The 24,035-nt window shown below is 33.1% G+C and overlaps 1 protein-coding gene and 2 pseudogenes across 2 annotated transcripts; 1 reads left to right on the top strand and 2 right to left on the bottom strand.

The window, feature by feature from the left end:
- Positions 1-11,883: 11,883 nt before the first annotated feature.
- Positions 11,884-14,996, top strand: LOC143564970 (3-oxoacyl-[acyl-carrier-protein] synthase II, chloroplastic-like). Its single transcript, XM_077052098.1, has 12 exons — positions 11,884-12,123; positions 12,202-12,405; positions 12,575-12,685; positions 12,779-12,874; positions 12,942-12,987; positions 13,623-13,702; positions 13,774-13,842; positions 13,964-14,048; positions 14,124-14,278; positions 14,350-14,430; positions 14,501-14,560; positions 14,867-14,996. Exons 1-12 carry the CDS (start codon positions 11,938-11,940, stop codon positions 14,981-14,983), a joined length of 1,290 nt encoding a protein of 429 aa, XP_076908213.1. The 5' UTR covers positions 11,884-11,937; the 3' UTR covers positions 14,984-14,996.
- A 103-nt stretch (positions 14,997-15,099) lies between these two features.
- LOC143564962 (pectinesterase inhibitor 3 pseudogene) lies at positions 15,100-16,019 on the bottom strand (annotated as a pseudogene).
- Positions 16,020-16,955: 936 nt separating this feature from the next.
- Positions 16,956-22,097, bottom strand: LOC143565256 (respiratory burst oxidase homolog protein E-like; annotated as a pseudogene). The gene is made up of 11 exons (XR_013141031.1): positions 21,556-22,097; positions 21,317-21,476; positions 20,766-20,814; positions 20,466-20,579; positions 19,268-20,074; positions 19,074-19,169; positions 18,226-18,341; positions 17,609-18,128; positions 17,392-17,520; positions 17,217-17,295; positions 16,956-17,137 (listed from the first exon to the last, which is right to left on the bottom strand). The product of XR_013141031.1 is annotated as a respiratory burst oxidase homolog protein E-like (transcript).
- Positions 22,098-24,035: the final 1,938 nt, after the last annotated feature.

Genomic DNA, 24,035 nt, shown 5'->3' with positions numbered 1-24,035 from the left:
GGCAAAACATGAGAAGGCGTGTCTTGACAACCAATATGTATTTATTCCTTTTTCTTTTGACACTTTTGGTTTCCTCGCGTCTGAAGTTGTGGAGTTACTTACCCGTGTTCAACGGGTCATGCATAGTAATGTTATGACTCCAAGATCAGCTAATATAGTTTTTAAAAGATTAGGTTTTGCAATTAAAAGGGGGGGTAACGGCGCAGCTTGTTTCCCGCTTGCCTTCTGTTTCGATGTAATCTAACAAACTATGCACATGAACTTTTGGATTGTAAATAAGTGCAACTGTTTCTTTGATCTTATTTAGCAAAACTTATCATTCAAAGTTAACAATTGTTGATGCTGTTGATTTTAGTGCAAATTTGTGTTCGTGAACCGTTCGTGAACACATTAGTTTCCTTAATGAATGAACACGAACAAAAAATCTTGTTCGGTAAGTGTTCGTGAACCGTTCGTGAACACATTATTTTCTTAACAAACGAACATGAACAAGGTCTTGTTCATGTTCGTTCGGTTCGTTTACAGCCCTAATCTACTTTATTAACATCTTACTTTTAAAATAAATATTTTTAACAATGTATAAAAAGTCGCCTTGTTTAAACGTGTTCGAAAACGATTAAGTTGCATGCATGCACTACATAGAAATACATTTGTTTATAAATAACAAACTATATAAATTCTTTAGAATAATATTTATTTATTTTCCAAGATGCAAAAATTAGAAGTTTGAGAACCACCTTTTTGAACGTTAAGGGCTAAATGTCATAATCAACCACTACGTCAATGGTTCCCGTTATAAAATAATAATACGTTCACTGCCGACCACGCCCAAAAGACCTAGCTATTCGAACCCCACGCCTGAACATTTGACCGTCCCATCCCTAGGTATTTTGTTATTTTTATTGTCATTACTTATATAGTATTATAACTATGTTAACACAAACGTAGACACACTTTTTCTTTTCTAAACTATTGTCTAGTAAAAACTAAACCATCAAACACTTAATTGAGGGACCTTAACTATAACTTGTTGAATGTCTTTAAATCAAATAATAATGTTATTAAATTTGTTTAATATTAATGTGACCAAGATACTCTAAATTAATAATTTGTTATCGTGCGAAGAAGTCTCTTTATCATACATTAATCAATGAAGTGTCGTAACTGTAAATATGAAACCTAACAAAAAGCACATGATTATGCATGAAGCAAACTAAATACGCATGAAGTAATAATAATTACGCATTAAGAAAACCTATTACACATAAGGAAAAACAATTGCACACGAAAAGGTGTAATTACGAATAAAAAAACCTAATTACGCATGCAAAAAATTCTGTAATTTATAAAGTAATAATGTAACCTATACTTTCTTTTATGTGTTTACAATTATGCTAGTGAATATGTATTTTATAAGAATCAAGGACCGTTCTCTCGTATACTTTTGCACGATAAGAGATTATTGTACAGTATCATTTAATCTTATTAATATATTAAAGCAAGCTGATTCTTTTCACATGTTCTTATTCTAGCCTATCCACATAAGATTTCATGTAATCACATTTTCATATCAATAATTTTCACATATTTACAATTATTTTTAATCCACTAAATTAAAATAAGCATTCCAATTTAATTCAATTAATTCTACAATTAAATCTATTTATTTAAATTAATGCAATTAACTCCATGATTAAGTCTATTTATTCCAATTAATAACCACCTTGTCAATGATTTAATTTACTCTTGAGGAAAGAAGAAGAGTCGGTGAATGGTGATCAAACCAAATGTTCTTTAAGTTTTATTTATTTGTTAATTAAGAAATGACATGAAAAATGCTATAAAAATATAGATATCTCTGAAAATTATTTATAAAAAACACTCTAAAAGAAAAAAAGAAAAAAACGTTCTTTAGAACAATTAGGAACATTTAAAAAAATTAAATAAAGCTGTTTACAAAAAGATTTTCGAAAACTTAATGTGATACAGTTTAAAGTTGATATGTATTTGTAAACTTAGTTTTCAATTAATATTACAAAATCTTTTACTAATATGTGTTTTTTATTTTTTTTCAGGTCTAATGGGTCATTTATGTTATATTATTTCTTATTCATTGCATTGTTTATTTATAAAGTATTTTCTTTTTATGTTAAAGATATAGTTTAACATCTGAGGGTAAAAAACTTATGTCAAATATTTGTGTTGACTGGATGCGTAGTTTATATTTTATATTGTTTGTTGATATGTTTTCCACCCGTGTGTAACACGGGTTATTATCCTAGTTGCCATTATTACAATGACCATTAGTACTATTATGATTAAAACTAGGATAAAGCCCGTGTGATACACGAGTGGTTAAACTATACTACATAAAAGTTAAATTTAATAATATACATATTATGGATTCATAAGATATAAATAATTTTCTAAAATACATAGATTAGTAAGAATAATTTGTATTGTATTAGAAATCAAAATGGAAAGTTGTGAATATATGCAAATTAAGAAAAAGAGAAGGTTACCATCAATTTATCCTAGTTAAGTTGGTAAGTCACAAACATTTTAAAAGTATCGTCAAGAGTTCGATTCCTACCAGCAGCATAATTTTTATTTTATCTTTCATGAAGTGAAATTATAGAAATGAAAACTTGTACGCTTGACGGTTTATGTGAAGAGTCTAGCTGAATGATATATGAAAAGATTGTATTGCTCTAATAGTATAGGTAGATGAAATCGATTATATATATTAACTACATAAATATTAGCATCCTAATTTATACGACTAGCATAACTAAAATATGTGAGTACTCAAGATTTATTTTACATAAAAAAGAAATAAAAAAAATCAGATATTCTTAACCAAAAAAATCTAACTATACTATTAAAGTAATAGAGTTTTTGGACACATGGACTCTTTTTAATGGTCCAACCCTATTGCTTCCATATATAACAAGTACTTCTTTGATTTTTCTTCACAATTAAATAATTCAAAAAGAAAATAAAATATAAAGTCTTCCTAAATTTTATTCACATTTAAATAAATATAAATTCATATTAAATACCAACTTATATCATATGGACATTAGACATATTTTTAAATCATAATCAATACATTAACTATCTTTAAATCATAGTCAATGCATTAACTATTTTTAATATTTTTTATGAACAATCTAAATTATAAGTAATTAAATTAAATTTTTTTTAAAACATAACCATTTTCTTACGCGACGACTCAGAATCAAGTTCAAAAATCTATCTATATATTATATTAAAACAAGACCCTTTTTGGAAACATGTTCTTTCCTATTGGTTAACTTGACTATTTTTCATAAATAACTTGCAACCTTAAAATTTCTTATTGTTAACCTAATTCAATATTAAATTATAAAAAACCTTCTATTAAATGCACTCATTTACTATATATTATAATCCAAGACCCATTTAATCCGAATATTTCATGACTCATTTGTTAGTTATATGAGATAATTGATTGATAATTTATGTTCTTGTTGTATGATTTTGTAAACAGTGACATTCGGCAATTTTTGAACCTGAAACCAGACCCGTTCTAATTTTTGGAATACCCTAAAATTTAATGTTTTTATACGAGTATTTAGATAGTGAAACCGTTTTTAAATTTTGTAAACTTAATATTTTTTTTATAAGAGACTATTTAAACTTGTGCTTATGACGTAATAATATAATATATATAGATTGTTAATAACGGTTTAAATCAGTATTCTTTTCAAATCCTAATAAATTGTTAAAAAAGCTAATAATTAGAAAATGTGCTTTTCAAATTTAACAATTTAATTATGTTAAATTCAATCATTTTTGTATTTTGAAAATTATTCGTAATATTATATGATTGTTATAGAGTAAGTGATTTATATCACTAAATGAAAATCCAAGTAAAGTTAAAACATAAGACGATTACGATTTATAGATAATTAAAGAAAGCTGAAATGTAGGAATAATTATAATAATTATTGCATTCATTTAAATTTAAATTGAAATGAACTAAATTGCCGGTTCGCCATAAAATTTTTGACTATCTTATGAAACTGATTAATAATTGTCATTATTAGCCTTAAACACATGTTTTCTTTAGACCCTTTTAAATACCGACTTATCCTCCTTTTCGAGCACACAACCCAATTGACAGATGCTTCTCTTCACCCAACCGTTTTCTATTTTGTACTTAGCTCCCCCGCACCCCCCCCCCCCCGGGTCGTTATTCGAATCATGTATCAGTCAAGGTATTTAAACCATCCATTTACTTGTCTCTTTATTATGAATCAAAACCCTAAGTTTATTTTTTTTTCTATTGTATGGCATGAAAAAAAATCAAATTTTGGTCATTTAGTTTGGGATCAGTTATGGGGTTTGAATGAAGCTGACGACTTGTTTCTTTTATATTGTATTAGTATTATTTTAACATTTGAACCACTTTTCTATTTTATTAAATATTTATGAAATACGTTATTTATAGTGTACAAGATATGCTTTTACTAATAGTCATATTAATAATATAAATTAATCATTCCTTCAAAATTATGATTACTTAGAAACTGATTTTACTTATATATATGTAAATTTATCTGTTCATAATAATACAAATTTTTATATATCTTTAAATAAATAAGCATATAAGTTTACTTGACAATTTTACTAATTTTTACTCGTGTAGTACACGGATTAATAACCTAGTATAATAACAAAAGAGGTTAATTAACATGACAAATAGGTTAAAAATCTTCAAGATTTTGTTTACCACCTACAAGCTACTATTATTATTATTATTATTATTATTATTATTTAAAGCGATTACTTTCTTATGTTTGATTTGGAGAGCCCGTTGCCCCACTCCGACCAGACTATGTTGAGCGTTCTCCTGGAAAATTATTATTATTATTATTATTATTATTATTATTATAGTCAGTATCCGTATGAACTCATCACTTGTGTCGTCTATTTTTGCAACCATATCAGGATATATAATATCTTATGGTTGACCGCCAAATTAACCATAGATAAAATGGAGATAAAGAGAATGGACGGTTGTGGGTCAAGCACTGCCTCACTATAATATGCTATATATAAATTTGAACTCTTTCTTTCTAATTTCACACATTTTTTATACTTATTAACGATTTCTTCACAACCATTCGTTGACCATGTATACACATCTTGCAACTACAAATTTGACTTGAGATAATGATTACTGCTCTTTACTTTTTTTGTTGGTTAATTCCTAGTAGTGGAACTGGTTACTTTACACTGAATTAACTTTTAACCAAGCTATGCTATAGGCTATTTAATCATTGCTGTAGCTCACCATAGGTATGCTACGTCAAAATTTGAATGCCATTGTTGAATAGAACAAGAATTAAGAATCTAATGATTCGTTACAGTAGTAGATAGAACAAGTAACAAATCGGTTTTATACCGATTAATAATAATAATAATAAAATATTTTTTTAAAGGCATAATAACAATAATAACAACAACAATAATAATGATGAGGGAAAGTGGAAAGAGGATTGTGTATCGTTGCTCGGATGTGAAATATGTTGGAAAATTAGAATATAATAAATGATAATTATTTTTATGTAATTATCATTATTAGACTTTTTATATGGTGAAACTCTTAAGTAGAGTTACTGAATTAGAAACTTAATTTCATTAGAGTATATGACTTTAATTAATTTTTAATTAAGAGAGATTCTTTATCATCCATGACTCTTATATATATAGTAGGCTATAAGCCTCATTTGATGGAGCTAGGAAAATTACAAGATAGAAAATTCAAGGAATAATATATGCATGCATGAAGAGTTATTAATGAAAAGTTTTGAAAACTCATATGTTGGAAACCTATAGAGATGAGTTTCTCTATTTGATTCCTCTACCTTTTTATTATATTTTTTTTCAAAAGTTCTAACACTACAATTTTACCCGATGTAACCTCGGGCGCGTGGACATCTCCGACAGTACTAACTGCTTCAGCTGTTGTATCCTGGGAGACAAGTGCACTGTCTTATGTAGAGGCTTGAAATCTGTTTTAAGGAAAACGTGTTGAACATGTGCCTCGGCCTCAAACTATCAAATTTAGTTTGTTTATTGTTGTAGCCAAGAGGCTACTATAAGACCTTGTTGTGACAAAAGTTGGACAATCTATCTTTTTATAAGTTCACGACAAGGAGATTACAAGAAGATGTTGGTGAAAAATAAGTTGAAGACTTTATCATTTGAAGAGCTTGGTCAGAATCATTTAACATAATTGTTATATTCTTTCATTATTTATTTTAGTTTATATTGTGGTATGTAACATCACGAAAAATATGGTCCAATTTTGACAAATAATAAAGATGATGGACTAAAAATATTCATGGTATAAATAATGGGTAAGATAAGATAAAGAATGAAAATAAGCTTATGTTAGGGAATGAAGGAAAGAGACTCCATCCCATATCGGAGGAAGGAAGAAACATAAAGCACTTTATAAGAAGAGAACCTTCCACGATAATGTTCTTATAAGACCAACCACTCTCCCTAGTCCTAGCGGAGGGTGCGAAGCACCCGACGCGCACGGGCTCGGGCTCGGGTGAAGGGCGCAACGTGGCGCTTTGATGGCGCACTTTGCACTTTGCATCGCCACGAGCCGACTTTGTATTTTTGGATGATGAGACGAAATCAAAATATGCAAGTTACCAAAAGATCAGGGACTAAAAATGACCAGATTCGAAGTTTTGCATCTTCGTGTCTCGCGAAGAATCCAAGTTGCATCTTCGCGATACGCGAAGTTGCAAGACACGTCACGGGACACGTGTCACCACGCTGTGACACGTGACAGACCGTAGTGACACATGGCAAGCCTACGCGGCGACTCACCAAGGCTAGTGCAGCTTCACGATACGCGAAGTTGCAGCTTTTCGCCTATAAATAGGGCAGCCATGGGGGACCTCTCATTCATCCCTTACACCTCAAATCTCACACACATAACCTCGATAGTCGTGCCACAACCCCGATATGTCGATATCTCGACAAGTTTTGTCTCGAAGTGCGTGCCGTAACTCTACCTAGTTGCTTCCTCGACTTTCCTCCAAATAGAAGTGCTGTCCAAGTAGAGCATAGGCATTTTGTATAATAAGTCATACAAGGTAGGGGTTCTGCCCGATCATTATATTATAAATGGCTTAGACCCTAGTATGGGATATAGCCCATACCTTGATTATATAATAAGGTGAGAAAATAGATTTTTATAAGTCAAGATTATAAATAAAATATTATTTCTCTATTATAAAGATTGTAGAAATATTTCTTATGATAAAAGAAATGTGAAATGTACGTTTCTTCATGAAGAAGCAACGTAGTTTATAAATTATTAACAAAAGTAAGGACTAGATGTCCTTATATTTTATAAAAAGATAAATGTCAAGGTAAAGGTTATGCAATCGGACTAAAGGTCTGAAGTTGGATCCTTGATCTGGTATTTATAAAACGTTATTCTCGTACTATAGGTCCGAGGTAACAAGACTATACAACTCAAGTGAGAAAAAACAAACAAGAAGAAAGGTGAATACGTCCAACTTTTTATAAAACAAGTCTTTAAATGTTTGCATGGGAATATGTATCCCTAAAACTTAATAAACAAAAGTAATCGCTGACCCTCAGGCTATTGTATACGTTTGTTTGGATCCTTACATATGTGGGTAGACGGTGGGCACACCGCACCACACTTGTTAATGCCTCCGCCACGTTGGGCCAGACCTAAGTAATGTTCGAGAGGGGATTATCTCGTGTATATTGATAGTTGCTAAGACCTCGATGCTGTGGTATCACTGAGAGGTTTCAAGTAGAACTGGATGTTTATAATAGTAAATTTAACTTGGTTGTTTCCTAAGCCACGATGGGCCGGGTCATAAGATACCCGAGGGGATAACTAAGTATTAAAACGTTTTGAGTCAGCGTGTTCACCAGCATGTGTTGCTGACGTAGTTTTTTTATAACTGTTTTACAGGTAATGGAGAGTAGGTGTTTGGAGATGATGGATAGCTGTCAGATGATCTGACTGCTCAATGGATGTTTTAATATTAAAATAATGTGAATTATAGTTTTGTCATCCAAACACATTTTAACGGGGGTTTAATTCCCGTCTTATGAATATAATAATATTTTAATCAAGTCTTCCGCTTTACAACCTTAAACGCTGATATATTTACAAAACAGGTACCAACTTATAAGTCACACGCCTAGGCCCTAAGCCAGGGTGTGACATGGTATGTGAACTACTTACTTTTTCATGTTAATAACGAGAGCATCGTTATTATTTGTATTAATTTTAATATAAAAAGTGTCTTATATTTCTACAATCTTAAAATAGATTTCCATGAGATTGTTAAGACAATCTTAAACTTTTTTATTAAGGATATTGAGTTCACGGAATATATTAAAATTATTTTGTGATTGTTTCGACAATATTGTATATTTGTTTTTGAAAATATATATGTAGTACAAATTGTTGGGTATTGATTTATAAAGATGTGGTAAAATCTTAAATCCTATACCGTGATACAAGACGTGGATTTATAGAGATATGGTACAATTTTAAATCATATACCATGATACAATACGAATGGTTTATGATTCAATCGTTCGATTTAAGACGATTTTTTAATTATTATGTTTCTAACTTGTGTGTTAGACTAGGTTTATTGGTGTAAACCTATGTTCTTTGTGAACATTAAATTCTCGAACGTGCAAGTTAGACCAGATTTATTTTATAAGAAATACATTTTGAAAAAGGCTTCATTTTCTAACATGCGTGTTAGAAATTCTTACAAGTTATAAATATTATGGTTTAAAATGTTTTTCAAAACGTCTCACTTCTTAAAACGAGTGTGAGAAGTAGTTTATTTTATATAAACTAATAAGCGTTATAATGATTTTTGTAATCATTTTGAACTAAATGACTTGATTTTGTCATTAAATTAATTATTCGTTTTTCCTAAACAAGCCATTACCTAATAAACGAATCTAGGGTGTTGTATTTAATCAAAATATATCACTAAACCATAAAAACTAATGAATTCTATCCATCCTCTCTGTATTTCACGAATTCCATCTCCACCATCGTTGAATTCTTCAAGTTTATCCAAGCTATTCAAGTCTGCGTTGACTTTCAAGTTTTAAGACCCTTTAACCTCGAATTTCTCCTACTTCTAATCATTATTCGGGCAAGTTGTCTTGTGTGTTTTTGTGTGTTTTCATCTACTTAACAAAATCCCTCAATCAATTTCAGTTATTGAGGGATTTTTATGGTAAATTTGATTCTGACCTGTTTAAGGGCAAAAATGTCAATTTAATGGTTTTTCAATTACAACTTCTGAAACTTTTTTGTTTATCATAAGTTTTTGAGTGTACTGGTAAGAATCCGACTTCAAATTCAAAGTTCGGATTCTGAACAGTACCAGCTCGCTTAAACATTAAAAGTTTCATATCTGGAGTTTTGCATGTTCGTTTAACTTGATTCCAGTTACATTATTCTCGGTTTTAATTATACTTAATTGTATCCAAGTTTCATGTTCATTCGTACCGACTCAGTCAGTACGTTAAAGTTCAAGTTCCAGTTTTTCATTCTTATTATTATTAAAACTCATCTAAGTAATAAGGTGAGTAATCACTCCCCTTATTTTACTGTTTTTAAATGATTTTGGGGACTTTTTGTGTACCTATTATTGTGTTCATATTGCATACTTTTTGTGTACATTTTGTGTAATAAGGTGAGTAATCACTCCCCTTATTTTACTTTTTGTGTACTTTTTGTGTACCTATTATCCATAACTAGCAAATCATGATTTTGTATGTTGAACAATTGAATGCTTATGTGTTATATGCTTACTTGCTTGTTTTATCACACTTGGAGAGGTCTTTCATTAAAGTCTTTCATTTGAGGTCTATCATACGTCGTCTTAGTAGACAAAGCCGATTCGCAAGGCAGTGGTTGACCGACACAAATTAATTGCTCTTTCATTTAATTGTTGATGCTCACAATAATGGTTTGCCTATTTCGTACATATTATATTATTACAATAAAATCTGATGATTATTTACTCAACCTCGTGTTGACAAATATATTCTATTTGCACGCATATTGCAGGTTATTTTTTGGTTTGAAATGAAGGTTGAAGATCACATAGAACGGGTTTTAGGTTTTAAATAAAAAGACAAGTTGTTATTACATTATTTGTTTTGGTTTAATTTATAATTGATTGAAACTTATGTACTTGATTCAAAATAAATAAAGTAATTTTAAATATTGTCATTTAACTTGTGTGTTAGTGTCTTGTGAGCTGTGAACCAGCAGTTCGCGCCTCGGCATATTTCATCGAAGGTTGGGGTGTGACACCAACAGTCCGCGACTAACAGATTGCTAACGTTGTTAGCTGGAGGTTGCCGAAAAAACACTTTTGGCCGGAAAAGTCACATTTTTTTTCCAGTGAAACTCAACCTGAACACCACCAACTGACTCACCGCCAACCAACCACCACCACTTGAGCACCACCAACCGATTCCGACGATGATTCTAGGGTTTCGACGACCTCAATAATTGGGGATTTTTGCTAGAAAAAGAATCCTAAAGATCCGTTCAAAGGTTACAAAGACGTTTGGGACGAAAGTGTTGAGTTTTCCTGAAAATGGTAAGTTTTTCAACCAAAAACGTTTTTTCCTGAAACCTGCAACTAACGACGTTAGAATTCTAATAGTTACGAACCGTTAGGAACAAATATGATAAAATGTAGGATCGTTATCAGCTAATTCGTTAGTTGAGACTAACAACGACCAGAAGATAGTTGAGATTAATAAAAACCAATACACCTTTTTAATTTCATTTATAATCTACTCTTTGCATTAGTTTTCGTAGTTTGAATTAAATTTCAGATTTTGTGTTCATTTTCATAATTTGTAATCATATTTGAGGAATTGTAATTTGCATATTTATTGTGAAGTTAACAAAAGTAACTTTTTTAAAACTAATTATCAGTAGATTGTCAATGTCCTATCATGTGGTAAAGAGTCAAACTTTGGCGTTGTAAAGTTGCGGTTGACCCGAACACGACTATAAAAATTTTCTTTTTTCTATTATTTTCATATATTTATACTTTAAATTTACTTTTTTACTGCAAATATTATAAATTTGTTGCAAACAATTACAATTTAATTATAAAATATTATGTAATTTTCCTTTCTAGTCTTTTAAATTTTGGCATAATATACGTAACAAATTTAATTTATTATCAAAAAAAGGAAAATTAAAATAAAAAACAAACGGGTCAACCCTTTGACCTGTTGGGTTTACTCGAACCCAACCCGTTTAGCTAAACGGGTGCTCAGGGACCAAAACCAACCTGAGCCATGCTTATGCCAAATCCAAAGACGTAAATTTCGTGTTAGGTTCTTGTCTAGTTTTCGTGTCTTGTTAAAAATTCACACCACTACTCCCAACCGATTACACAAACATTACTTATAGTGTCGGAAAATTTGGATATGATATATATCGAAGTAATAATTTAAGGAATGATCAATGTTGTGTCTGCTTGAGTGAAGTCACGTTACCTTCATGTAGAAACCCCTTAGCCGTATCCATGTAAACAGACTCACGTACGTATTTGATAACTTAACCTTCATCTTTTTCAATAAACATATATATTATCGCAGTGGCCGCCAATGAAGATGATGGCTTCCGCTTCAGCTACACTCGTCGTTTCGTTAATTGACTACCGTCGTCTTGTTTCTAAAGTACATGTTTCTCCAAGCACAAATGCTTCCTTTAACCACAGGCGCCACAGTCTTTGTTTCCATTGTGGTAATATCTTTTTAATTGTAGTTTTAAGTGAGACATTTGGTTTTTGAACTGAAGTTTGTGAAGAAATGGTTGTAGCATCAATGGAGTCGACATTAAAAACGAAACATCCAACAAGAAGACGAGTGGTTGTAACAGGAATGGGGTTGGTAACTTCAGTTGGTCAAAATCCGGACGAATATTACAATAATCTGCTTGAAGGAGTTAGTGGCCTTAGTGAGATTGAGTCATTTGATTGTTCAAACTACCCAACTGTATGCCACATAACATTTCTTGATCTCTAATGAATAAGGTTTAAATAAAGATGGCCATAATAAAGTTTTAACTCACAGAGAATAGCTGGAGAAATCAAAAGATTCTCAACCGATGGATGGATCGCGCCAAAGGTCTCGAAGCGGCTTGATAAGTTTATGCTCTACATGCTTGTTGCAGGCAAGAAAGCAGTGGCGGATGGCGGCTTAACCGAAGGTGGTATGGAGAAGATTGATAAAACTAGATGTGGAGTTTTGATTGGTTCTGGTATGGGTGGCATGAAGGTTAGCTGATTTATCATTTATCTTTAAGTTTGTTTGTTAGTCATTATTATATCTGGTTTCTGGTTTGAATATTATGATAGTTATTTAAGTTGTATCATTATCATTAGTTGATTAGCTTTGTCATTATTATTCTTCGGTTTGGTTGCTTATTTAGATGTTTCCATTTTAGGTTGTGAGTGATTCAATTGAAGCCCTGAGGATTTCATACAAGAAGATATCTCCTTTCTGCGTACCATTTGCAAGTACTAACATGGGTTCATCATTGCTAGCCATTGATCTTGTATGATCAAGTTCATCTGTGTTGTTCAACACATCTTTAATTGTCGTTCGAAAACAAAACACATCTTTTAAGTGTTTACATATGTAACTTCAGGGATGGAATGGGCCAACTTATTCTATATCGACAGCGTGTGCTACAAGTAACTTCTGTATATTGAATGCTGCAAATCACATCATCGACGGTGATGTTGTAAGTGTTGTGTTCATGCTATTCTATGGTGTATCACCATTGTTTTATAATGTTGAAATTTTTGTAGGACATAATGCTTTGTGGTGGCTCTGAGTCATCCATTTTGCCTATAGGTATCATCTTATTTCTCTTATAAATTTGGAAAATTACTAGAATTGCCAGGTTGATCAGATTCGGGAATATCTACAAAATGGTCTTGAATGTTTCAAATTATGGATGAGTCATCAAAGCTTAACATTTTGTGCTTTGTAGCAGTAAGTTTTAATCTAGAACAACATATTTTATGATTTTGGAGCAGTAGATCCATGCCTAGAGCAACAAATCCATATTATGCTTTGGGGGACACAATAAAAACAACTAAAATATAAAAATTGTTTTAAAAAACTTAAAACTATTTGTAAAACAAAAATAGTTAAAAAATAATATAAAATGATTATTGTAAAATAAAAATAATTACTATAAAGTTTTATTTGTAAAATATTTAATGAAAAGCATTATTTGAAAAATAAAATAATAATAATAATTAATATAAAAACATTATTTGTAGGAGAAATGATATATACAAAAAGTTCATGAATGGCCAAGTTGTTTTCTTTATTAAGAGGGAAAAAAAAGTCAACTGTTATTTGGTTAAATTTAAAGGTCAAGGGCCATTTTGTCAAATCCAATGGTCAAAACTCGGCTATTTTGGTAATTTTCCTTAAACATATTCCCTTCATTTTGATCATAAAGATAAAAACTTGTGCAGGAGTTGGAGGTTTTGTGGCATGCAAAGCTTTAAGTGAGAGGAATGATGATCCTGGCAAAGCTTCACGCCCATGGGATTCGGTATATCTTTCTTTTATTATCCAACTTCTTTTTGTTTCATTTGTTTACGGGTCCAATTGGATCAATCAAAGGATCGCGATGGATTTGTCATGGGAGAAGGAGCCGGAGTTTTGATGTTGGAAGAACTTGAGCATGCTAAAGTATGTTAATAAGTTGGATAGTTTTGTGATACTGTGACTTAATATATAAAACAAAAGGATGATCATTTGTTAATCATGCATGTTTCCATTTTGAATCCAATAATATCAAACTGGTGGACAGAAAAGAGATGCTAATATTTATGCAGAAGTGCTGGGTGGAAGCATTAGTTCTGATGCTTATCATATGACAATGCCTCATCCTGAAGGTATATCAAACCACCCTTATGCATGATGTATGAGCGCGTATAATTAAACCTCGAGTTGTATGTGTGTATTACTAGGAAACGGTGCTATATTATGCATTGAGAAGGCATTATCTCAGTCGGGCGTGGTGAGGGAAGATGTGAACTATGTAAATGCACATGCTACATCAACCCAAGCAGGAGACATTAAGGAATATCATGCTATAATTCGTTGCTTTGGCCAGAACCAAGAGGTGACTGATTAAATTATTATATATCTTTTTATGGAACTTAATTACTTGTATTAATATAAAATGTGATGTAGTTACGAGTGAACTCTACAAAATCAATGATCGGTCACCTTATGGGAGCCGCTGGTGCTGTGGAAGCTATCGCAACAATACAAGTAATGCAAGTTGCAGTTTTTTGTTTTGTTTAACCATTTGTTTTGAATTTAGTTTTGGTACGCTACCTAGGCCATACGGACTGGTTGGCTACATCCGAACCTTAATCTTGATCACCCGGACAAAGATGTGGTACACATGACTTCTTATCGATTTTTTGCATTCATGAATGAGCGGATTTGGTTGTGTTTTCCTTCAAGTCACTCAAATTTGACGAACGAGTTACAAAAGGACCGAACTAAAAGTGCATTTTTGATATATACAACCCATTAAATCGTTTTATTCAAATATTTATATTTTTATTAACCTAATATTCTAAAACGGACCATATAGTGTTAATGTGTCTGCTCGATCTGTCTCAATCCGTTATTTCGAACCCTGTCTTACTACCTCTAGTTGTATCGTTGTCAGCTAACCTAAGATTTATATCTCAAACAGGACATGAATGTGTTGGTGGGACAAAAGAAAGAAAGACTTGATATCAAGGTGGCCCTATCCAATTCATTTGGGTTTGGAGGTCACAACTCCTCAGTATTGTTTGCACCTTTCCAATAAAACATTATTGTACTAGCTTTATGATCAATTTGTTATCATACTTAATAAAACCATCTAATTAATCTTTATAAAATATAAATAAATACATTCCTTTATTATATAACAAGATCTAGAAAGATAATTACTTGCCTAACAAGCAAGAAAACATATATATAAATGATAATAAAACATGGGTAACATCATAACATGGTTAGGGGTGATCAAGACGGTTGATGAGATAGAGTGCATTACTAGTAACCTTAGCAACATTTGTGACCTTCCGTTTAATATCCGACCGAACCCGCCCTTCGATCTCTTTGAACCCATCAAGGCATGTATCTTCATTAGTCAATGCTGCACTGACCCATGTCTTGGCATTGCTCATTTGCCACTTGAACGTGCCTCTTTTGAGCTTCTTAAGTTCACCCAATGTCTTTCTAAGATCGTCCACCGAGTCGCCTATCTGGCTAGCACTGTCCTTCAAGGCCCCCTTCTCCCTTCGGTCGGCTTCTTTTTGCAGCCCGGAAAGATATTCGGACGCTTTGGTGGCTCGGGCAATGCTGACTTTGATCGTGGCTTGTGCGAGTTCACGTGGGGTGGTGGCGGGTCCTTTGTAAAGGGAGAGGGTGCGGATGCATACTTTAGGAAAGGTGGCGTGGAGGCATGATGACTGGACTAGGTCCGTTGGCGGGGCGGCGGTGACGATGGTGGTGGTGGAGGAAGCTAGTGTTAAGATGATGAAGAAGAAGAAGAAGAAGAAGAAGAAGAAGATGAAGGTAGCCATGGGGATATGAATTGGTGTGAAGTTAAGTTTGCAAAGTGTGAGGTTTTGGTAGGTGGGAAGCAACTAAATAATGGATCAACTATGAACATTGGGCAATGATATTATTGAGACAGAAAGTGTAATAGGTATGGGTTGGACATAAATGTAAATTTCTAGTGTTACCATTCTTTTTAAGGTTATTTTCATCTTTTTTCCTTGTGTTGTCATCCATATGGAAAAGGAAAGGCTGGCAATTACTCTTTATTATAAATGCTCACCAACATTTGCTGGCCGATAAACGGTAAATGAAATGAAGATAAGATGGGTAGGGTATACGGAGCTGATCCGAAAGTCAATGGATTCATACTTGGATCAACTAATCAGAGTTAAACAGACTAGAAAATAGTATAAATTGGGCTATGTATGAGGCTACAGAACCATAAGTTACTGATGGAAACGTCTCAATGAGTCGGATCATCTGGCAAGCTGGTATAGCTAGGCGGTTTGTCCCAGCTGTTGAGCCTAAACTCAACATCTGGGGCCCCAGTCTCATACTATTGACGATTTCCCCCAATTTGCAAGTTTTGATTTTTCTTTCGATTTCTGTTTAAAAGCGTGTGGATATTTGATTTGAGTAATATGTATTTCTGTTGATGCGCTCGATTTCGTAATTAATGCAATAAATTTCGGTTTCTAAAATTTTGACTGACCTCATAGGATTAGACTTACCTCATAAATTTCGGTCTTTAGATTATTAATTCTTGTTTATCCTTGCTTCCATTCTACCTCATAGAGTCAGGATAATGTGGGTTAAAAACCTTAAAATGTAATAGTTAAATATCAAATAAATGTATTATTATAATTTAAAGTGAGACAGTCAGTTATATATTTATAGGTTGTTACTTGTTATTATGGGTGAGAGTGGTGCAAGTGATGGTAGTACATGGGTGCCATAACTTAATAGCACATAAATAGATAAATATCATTAAATGAAAAAAATAATTTATGACAATTTTTCTTGTAATATGAGTGTCATCCATGTTGTATGGTCTGACTGCCAACCCCACATCTTCATGTTTCATGTCCTGCTTTAGACTGGAACCAATGGTTTGGGCCCAATCAGAGTGCACTCTGACATTTGGGGCCTGGTTCACATGGTTCAGACCAAATTCACAGGAGCTAACCAAATATCATTTTCTTCATTGTATTTCTCAAATTATACAGATTGATCTACACTAGCTGTTGTATAGTGTACAAATTTACATTCTTTTTGTACTTCAAATTTGTAAATGTGTATGTATTAACGTTATACTCCTTGTGAAACTCAAACCGCGTCGATGTCTTGTGACTCATCTCATATGATAGTTTCTTCAGCTCCTTTGCTAACAATGGCATCCCACAATAAAACACTCCTGCCAATATCAAAACTTTTCTAAGCATTTATTCGTACAGTTTAAATAATCGAGTCGGGACTTTCATACAATTATTTACCTACGGTTGTATTCGGATGTTTCAGTGCTACCTTGCTGAACACCTCTCCCCAATTCGGTCTAGCAAAATGTGTCCTTACCTGTTACAAATTAATTAATGTAGCATGTATAATGTATAATATATCTTATTAATTATTGTAGCAAGTATAATGTATAATATATATAATGTGTCATACTCTAGTGCCAGATAGGATGTCAACTCCATGTTTGGCATGAGTAAGTGCTTGAACCATAGTGATTAGAGTTGACCTTGCATCACCCTCCTCATAAACACTTGTGAGATAATTACGCATCTCAATTTGACCCTGATTTAATTTAGTCACTCTTAAGTCAACTTATGCATAATTAATTAAAACGTCAAGATTTAAACAAGTAGGATTAAATGTTAGTTACTTTGTGATCCAATTCAGCAACTTCATTCATGACTCCTTTAAACCATTCAAACGAGCCGGGCTCTCTAGTGACCCAATAAAAGCTTGCACTTTTAACCCTTCTTGATTTCTTCTTGTCATTTGATGCCATGCTTGATGATGCTAGACTCATGAAACTATCACCTGACACACTCGTTTCGGTGTTGGAATCCGTTTGGTCTTCTAGTGCCCGGTTACTGTTTAATAAGTCTCTAAGGATACTTATGAAAGGAGTGGCTCCAATTCCTAATCCCACGAGAAGTAGCACATCATAGTTCCTGTAGTCCTGCGCCGGTGCACCGTAAGGTCCATCCAACAGTAGCTTTGGCAACCCTTTTGAATTGACTTCCCCTAACTTCTTAAATTTGGCTCGTCCGATTGTACAAGATGAACCGTTATCATCTGTTAGCACTTCTTTTAGTTCTTGTGTCCAGTCTCCAACTGTCCGGATGTGAACACTCAAGTAATCGTCACCTGGTGATGAAGTAATTGAAAATGGGTGCCTAAAAATTTATTTTAAAAGGTACAAAAAAATAAGCATTGCTATTAAGAAATGTTATAGTAGTATGGATAGATTGTAGATATTTGTAATGTATATACCATTCGAATGGAGAGATTGATGGGCATTGTAGAAATATATACTGCCCGCTTCTGTATTTAAATCCATTCGGTTTTGACATGATTATGCTGAATACATCTCCTGGAAGGATGGAAACCTGGGAAAACATATTTTTAGTAGATTTTATGTTCATAAACAAATGTAAATTCTGCTTTCATCCCTTATGCACAAGGTAACTTGCAGATCGTGTCTTTAACTTCAGTAAGTATGAAAATGTCCCTAAAGTTCATATAATGTAACGTATTACGTCATTTCCACTAATTGGTGTTAACTTTTTCTGTTACATTGTTTATAAAATGACCGTTTGGCCCTTAGGACAAAATATGTAATTTTAACTATAACTTTAACTATTTGCTCACCTAGGCCTTTAAACAAACCGAGTGACTTGTTCAGCGGAAGTTCATCTATGTTCGTTTATTTAATAAAGTACTAATGAACAAGAACAGAATGTTTGTTCATTTGGTTAAACAGACGTGAACACATGTCTTGTTGATTCATTTAAATTTGTTTATTTTCGTTTGTTAAGATTCATTTATGTTCATTACATTATATTTTTTAAGGCCCGACAAATTCTTCTTCACGTCATTTTTAGCTCAGTTATGTTCATTCATCTATGTTCAGTTATGCTAGTTCGTTCTACGTTCGTGAAACAATCGTTTATACCATTAACAAACGAATATGAACATGTTCATTTTCTTAATGAACCAACACAAACAAGAAAACTCTGTTTAATTGTTCATGTTCGATCATTTGTTCAGTTAAACTTAAAGTAACGGGCACAACATGCTCTATTCTTGTTCGTTCAGTTCGTTTACAAGCCTATGCTCACCTTGATGATTTTAGCGGAGTAGTATTCTGACCGTCCTGTTCTCAAACTCCTCTCGGCTGCATATATTAGGATTGGGACCGAGATATACATCCATGTCTGTGAGATTGGGACATATAATTTTTAGCCCAAAAAAACAGTGGTGTTAGTATTATTGTTATTGTTATTATTTTCCTACAAGAACACAAACATTTTACCGTTTTCTGACTCCAGCTATGAACCAAGAACACGAATGACCCATGAATGATGAGCAGTGCATACACCAAACCAAAAAGATGATGTGAAAACCAAAATGCATTGAATCCAGTTAACCGGTTAAACGGTGATGGCAGTTTTAACAAACTTCTCCTAAAATATTTTGAAGCGAGAGTGAAAGCAAAGGCCATCAATATCAACATAGAAATTCCAGTCACACCTTCCACCCCGCTTATTAACTCCTTATAAGTCGGCTTTTTACCATGAAAATCCGATGCTATAAGAGCAAACTTTTCTGGTGAAGCGTTTGCCAGCCGAGGGAAATCACAAATCATATGGTTCCCGACATGCAAAACAACTCCGATTGCTATAGCAAAAGCAATCACTTTGTGAAAATTAATATTGTCATCAAAAGGAATAAACAAACGGGCTCGTGTTGACCTTAAAACGGTTAACATGTTTCTACAAACGGGCAGAAGAATAAGAGCCATATTGAGTTTAAGGCTCTCAGCTGCCCCTTTAGCAGTGGTTAAACAATACCCCATTACTTGAAACGCGGCCTTGTTTCTATATTGATTAAATTTCCATGAAAATAAACAAGCCATTGCTAGAAACCATAGCACCAAAACCCAACTTCTTTGCCAGTTTTCTACCAAAGCCAACCGAATAAAAAGAGTTAGCCGGTGGACTATGCTTTTCGGTTTTAGCGAGTTCAAATTCTGGCTCCATCCTCCACTAGTTATGCTCAGAGGTCTGCTGTAGTTCATGTAAACTTCCCTTTGTAGTAAAAGTGTTTCCAACTGCCATAACTGGAAAACAGTAACTTTCATTACTATTAAAAAACTTAAGGGTGTGAATTTCAAACACTACATGAACTAACAAAAAAGTTGCAAATTTGGTTTAGTCAACCGATCCGTTAGCTAAACGGGTCGACCTGGTAGGTTCGTGTTTATGTTTTAAAAAACAAAGAAGTGTATTTTATGTCATAACTTAAGCTCAATGTGTATCCAAAATTTTAAAGATTAAAAAGAAATGAGCGTTGGTTTTATAGCTTAAACGCGACTATTTTATACACATTTGTATTTATTATTATTTTTTTTTGTAATTGTAAGACTAAAGCATTAATACGCAAAAACAATAAAATAAAATTCCAGATTAAATGAGCTGTGTTCGTGTTTGTGTTTTCGGCTATATTATTACCTCAATATATCCAAGATTTTCAGGATCAAGTTCTTCCATGATTAAAGAAGCGTATTCCTCGGCTTCTTCTTTCAACTTCGACAACCTGTTTGCTGAAGCGCTAAGCACGAGCAGCTGTTTATATAAAAACAAGCAAACATGTTAAGCAAAGAATCCCATAGTCAATATTCCCACCCCCCTAATACAGAATTTTAAAGGGCATTGTCTATGAAGTTATTTATGTGTCTGCCAGCTAAATGTCTTTAAATAATTACAAAAATAAAATAATACTATGTAACAAATACTGAAATACATATATACCTCTTGTATCTCGTCCCTCGTGATCCGTCCATCTTCGTTGCTATCGGCCCTGCGTGTACAAGAACGAAAAAAGAATCATAAAAACTTGTTTAAAATGCATAAATTGGTCAGCCAACTTCATCATCAATACAGTTCAAGAATATGCTTTAAGCATTTTGTCTCAGTCTACAGATTGTCATCTCACAAGAAATATAAAGTTTGATCTAATAAAATAAGAAAGATAACTGTCACCAAAATCTTTTCTTTAAAAGCAAGATAATAGATTATTCCACATCACTTTTTAAAAGCCCACAAAAAACCATCATATGCAAGTGAGCAAGTCTATTCTACTCAGGTTTAAAACCCGAGCACGTGAAATGACCAAAATACCCCTCACATCGAAAACTCAATAAACAAAATTGAAGGATAATAACAAAAGAAACTCAAAATCTGGTTAAAGAAGCCCAAGGGCATATTAGTCATTTTACAAGCTCAAAATCTGAAAACTCAAAATCTGATTAAAGAATTCAGTTTTCCCGCGAATAGGAAGAGAATTAAAGAGAATGAAATACATGTCGAAGAAGATCTGCAATCGAGCATCAAAGCTATGATCCGAAATCTGCAACCAAAACTCGTAAAGCTCTGATTTCGTGATCTTCCCCAATTTCTGCTGTTTTCTTCTCGCCAATGCATCAAACACACCCAACGCAAACTCCTTCGAATCCGCCATTCCTGCAAATAAACACACTTAAATTCGTCGAATCACCATAACACATTAACAATAACAGCCAATAATCAATTTAACCACCACCTATACATTCAGCAAAATCTTCTCGAGCAAGTAACCCATCATCCCTAGACAAACGCGCAAACCGCTCCTCAACGTTCTTCCACAGCTCATTAGCGTCCGTGTTCGTCGTTTTGCTGATGAACCGGAGACCGCCTAGCGCTCGTTGAGCGCTGGATTTCGTCCGGATTAGCTGAGCTTTCATTTTCCGAGCGTCTCTGGACGCTATAACACGGTCCAGAGACGCGTCAGAAAATGAATTAGCTCGTGACGACGACGAGGACGCCGACGTCAGCCACGAAAACTTCCTGCGAAGTTTCGAGGAGACGCCCGGCGCCTTGTGAAGGAACTGGAAGATGACTCGAATTGCTTACAGCTGGATTGACGCTGCGTAGAATAATCGAATCATCTTCCAGTTCCAACGTGACTTCCACCAGCTCCTTATCATTGTTGCGATGTAGATCGTTAAGGAAAATAGGAAGCATTGCGCCTCCGATTCCGTAGGCGTCACTGGAATCCATTGATCTTCCATTGGAATGGCTACTCGCCGGAGAATCAGAGCTCATTGTTATTATATCTATCTGATTATTCGTTCGAATTGCGAGCTAATCATAGATGAATTTGGATCAAAATGTATGGAATCAAACACACGAATTCAACGCTTGTGTGTGTTGAGAGTAGTTGAGTCTTGCTTCTTAACCTCCAGTCTTTTCCAACTCCTACCTTGACATTATAATTATAAACTATATATATACATACCATCCACTCCTGCCACCTTTTTATATTTATATTTCAAAATTTTAATTTCCCTATTTACTCCCTATACTATCTAATATTTTCTCTTTCTTAACCTGTCATTTTTTTCGAAAGCTTATAGATAATTCAATTTTTATTTTATTATTTTAACTACCAATCTTAGTTTTTATTGGGATAAGTACATCACAACTTGTATTTTGCAAGATTTGAACCCCGATTTTTTGATTGTAACATATATCCCTTGACCACTAGCATGTCCTTCGGGGACACACATCTTAAAACTAAGGCCTGCTCAATGAGTTTGAAAACCTAAATTGAAATAAAACTTTGTGACCCTTTCATGGCCATTGTGAAAAAAATATAATTAAATAAAAAACGCTTACTACAGGTTTTGAACTTGGGACCTACGACTTAGTAGCAACCAAGCTTGCCACAAGGACTATAAATAACTTTGAATTCATTTTGCCCATTATACATATCAAAAATAATATTTATTATTATTTTTTTCGGATTGAAGGCTTTAATTAAGCGTGGAACTAAAGCCCTTGTCTGATTTCGCTGGCCCATGGGCCAGCCCTGCTTAAAACATCAAAGTTGGATGTTCCTTTATGTTATGAGTGAAGGTAATTATTTGAAGGTAATCTGTGACATTCGTCAATTTCGGGTCTTGTTTGTATTCATTTTTGTATTTGTTTATTATGTAAACCGACCCGATTTGTAAACCGAAGCTTATGTTATAATCAAAATGATGGATTTATGTTACAATATTGTTTCACACTTGTTGGGTCTTGAAAACATCCTACCTTTATTTTTATTTTTATTTATTTATTTATTTATTTTTTATTATTTTTGTTTTGTTGTTTTGTGTTTTCGTCTTGATCCATTTTGCATGAAAACTCTTGTGTCTCACACCCATATTTGACCACTAACATTACCCTATATATACACCACCTTTACTCTTCATTTTTCCTTGCTACAACTCCAAAAATAAAAAATAAAAAACTCTCTCAAACATCAAAGATTCAAGGTTATCTTCTTAAGTGTTCTTGAAGGTTTTTAGTCTTTCATCTTAATTAGTTTATGTAGCCTTATTAATACTTGTTTATGGTTGTGCAACATATATATAATATACACCCCTTGTTTACCTTTGGTAGTTACTTCTCCGATTCAGGTCGGTGAGGTTTCGGACCTCATAAGGCAAGGCTTCATGGAGGACTTCGTGTCCTTGATATATATACATCTATATACTTGTTCATACATATTAATCTTGCTTATTTTAGTTTGTTGGTCATGTTTACAAGTTCCATGGTTATGGGTTTTTAAGAGTCTATGCTTCGGTTTAACTGTAAATAGCTCTAAACTGTAAACCGAACTTTGTTTCTAGTTTTGTTAAATAATTGTTTAAACATACTTATTGTTAGATCTAAGTTTCTAAAATCATTTTTACAAATTCTATGGTTATGGGTTTGTAGAATCTTACCTCGGTCTTAACCCGAAACACGATCCGAACCGAAGACCGAACTTTTGTTTAAAGACTTTATTGTTAACTTTTGGTTGTAAAACTTAAAGTATTTTTTTTATTTGTACATTATTATACAAGTTCTTTAGTGTTTGGACATGTGAAAACCAAACCGATTCTTACCCGCTTAAGACACACAAGTGTGTTTTTTTTTAGCCATCAAGACTTGTATATTTCTTTAAAAATAGTTACAAATTGATTTTTAAATATTTTCTTAAGTACTTGGAAA

The sequence above is a fragment of the Bidens hawaiensis genome, unplaced genomic scaffold (assembly GCF_021521415.1).
Source record: "Bidens hawaiensis isolate Kalapana, Puna unplaced genomic scaffold, B.hawaiensis_p1.1 tig00001206_1, whole genome shotgun sequence".
Lineage (NCBI taxonomy): Eukaryota > Viridiplantae > Streptophyta > Magnoliopsida > Asterales > Asteraceae > Bidens > Bidens hawaiensis.
The sequence above is the reverse complement of the archived record's forward strand: the minus strand, read 5'-3'. Positions and strand labels throughout refer to the sequence as shown.

What these genes read in the sequence shown, in the direction of transcription:
- LOC143564970 (XM_077052098.1), top strand. Translation starts at nt 11,938, where the DNA reads ATGGTTGTAGCATCAATGGAGTCGACATTAAAAACGAAACATCCAACA. An exon ending in ACATCATCGACGGTGATGTT is followed by an intron (nt 12,875 to 12,941) that starts GTAAGTGTTGTG and finishes AAATTTTTGTAG; the next exon opens with GACATAATGCTTTGTGGTGG. An exon ending in CTTCACGCCCATGGGATTCG is followed by an intron (nt 13,703 to 13,773) that starts GTATATCTTTCT and finishes GATCAATCAAAG; the next exon opens with GATCGCGATGGATTTGTCAT.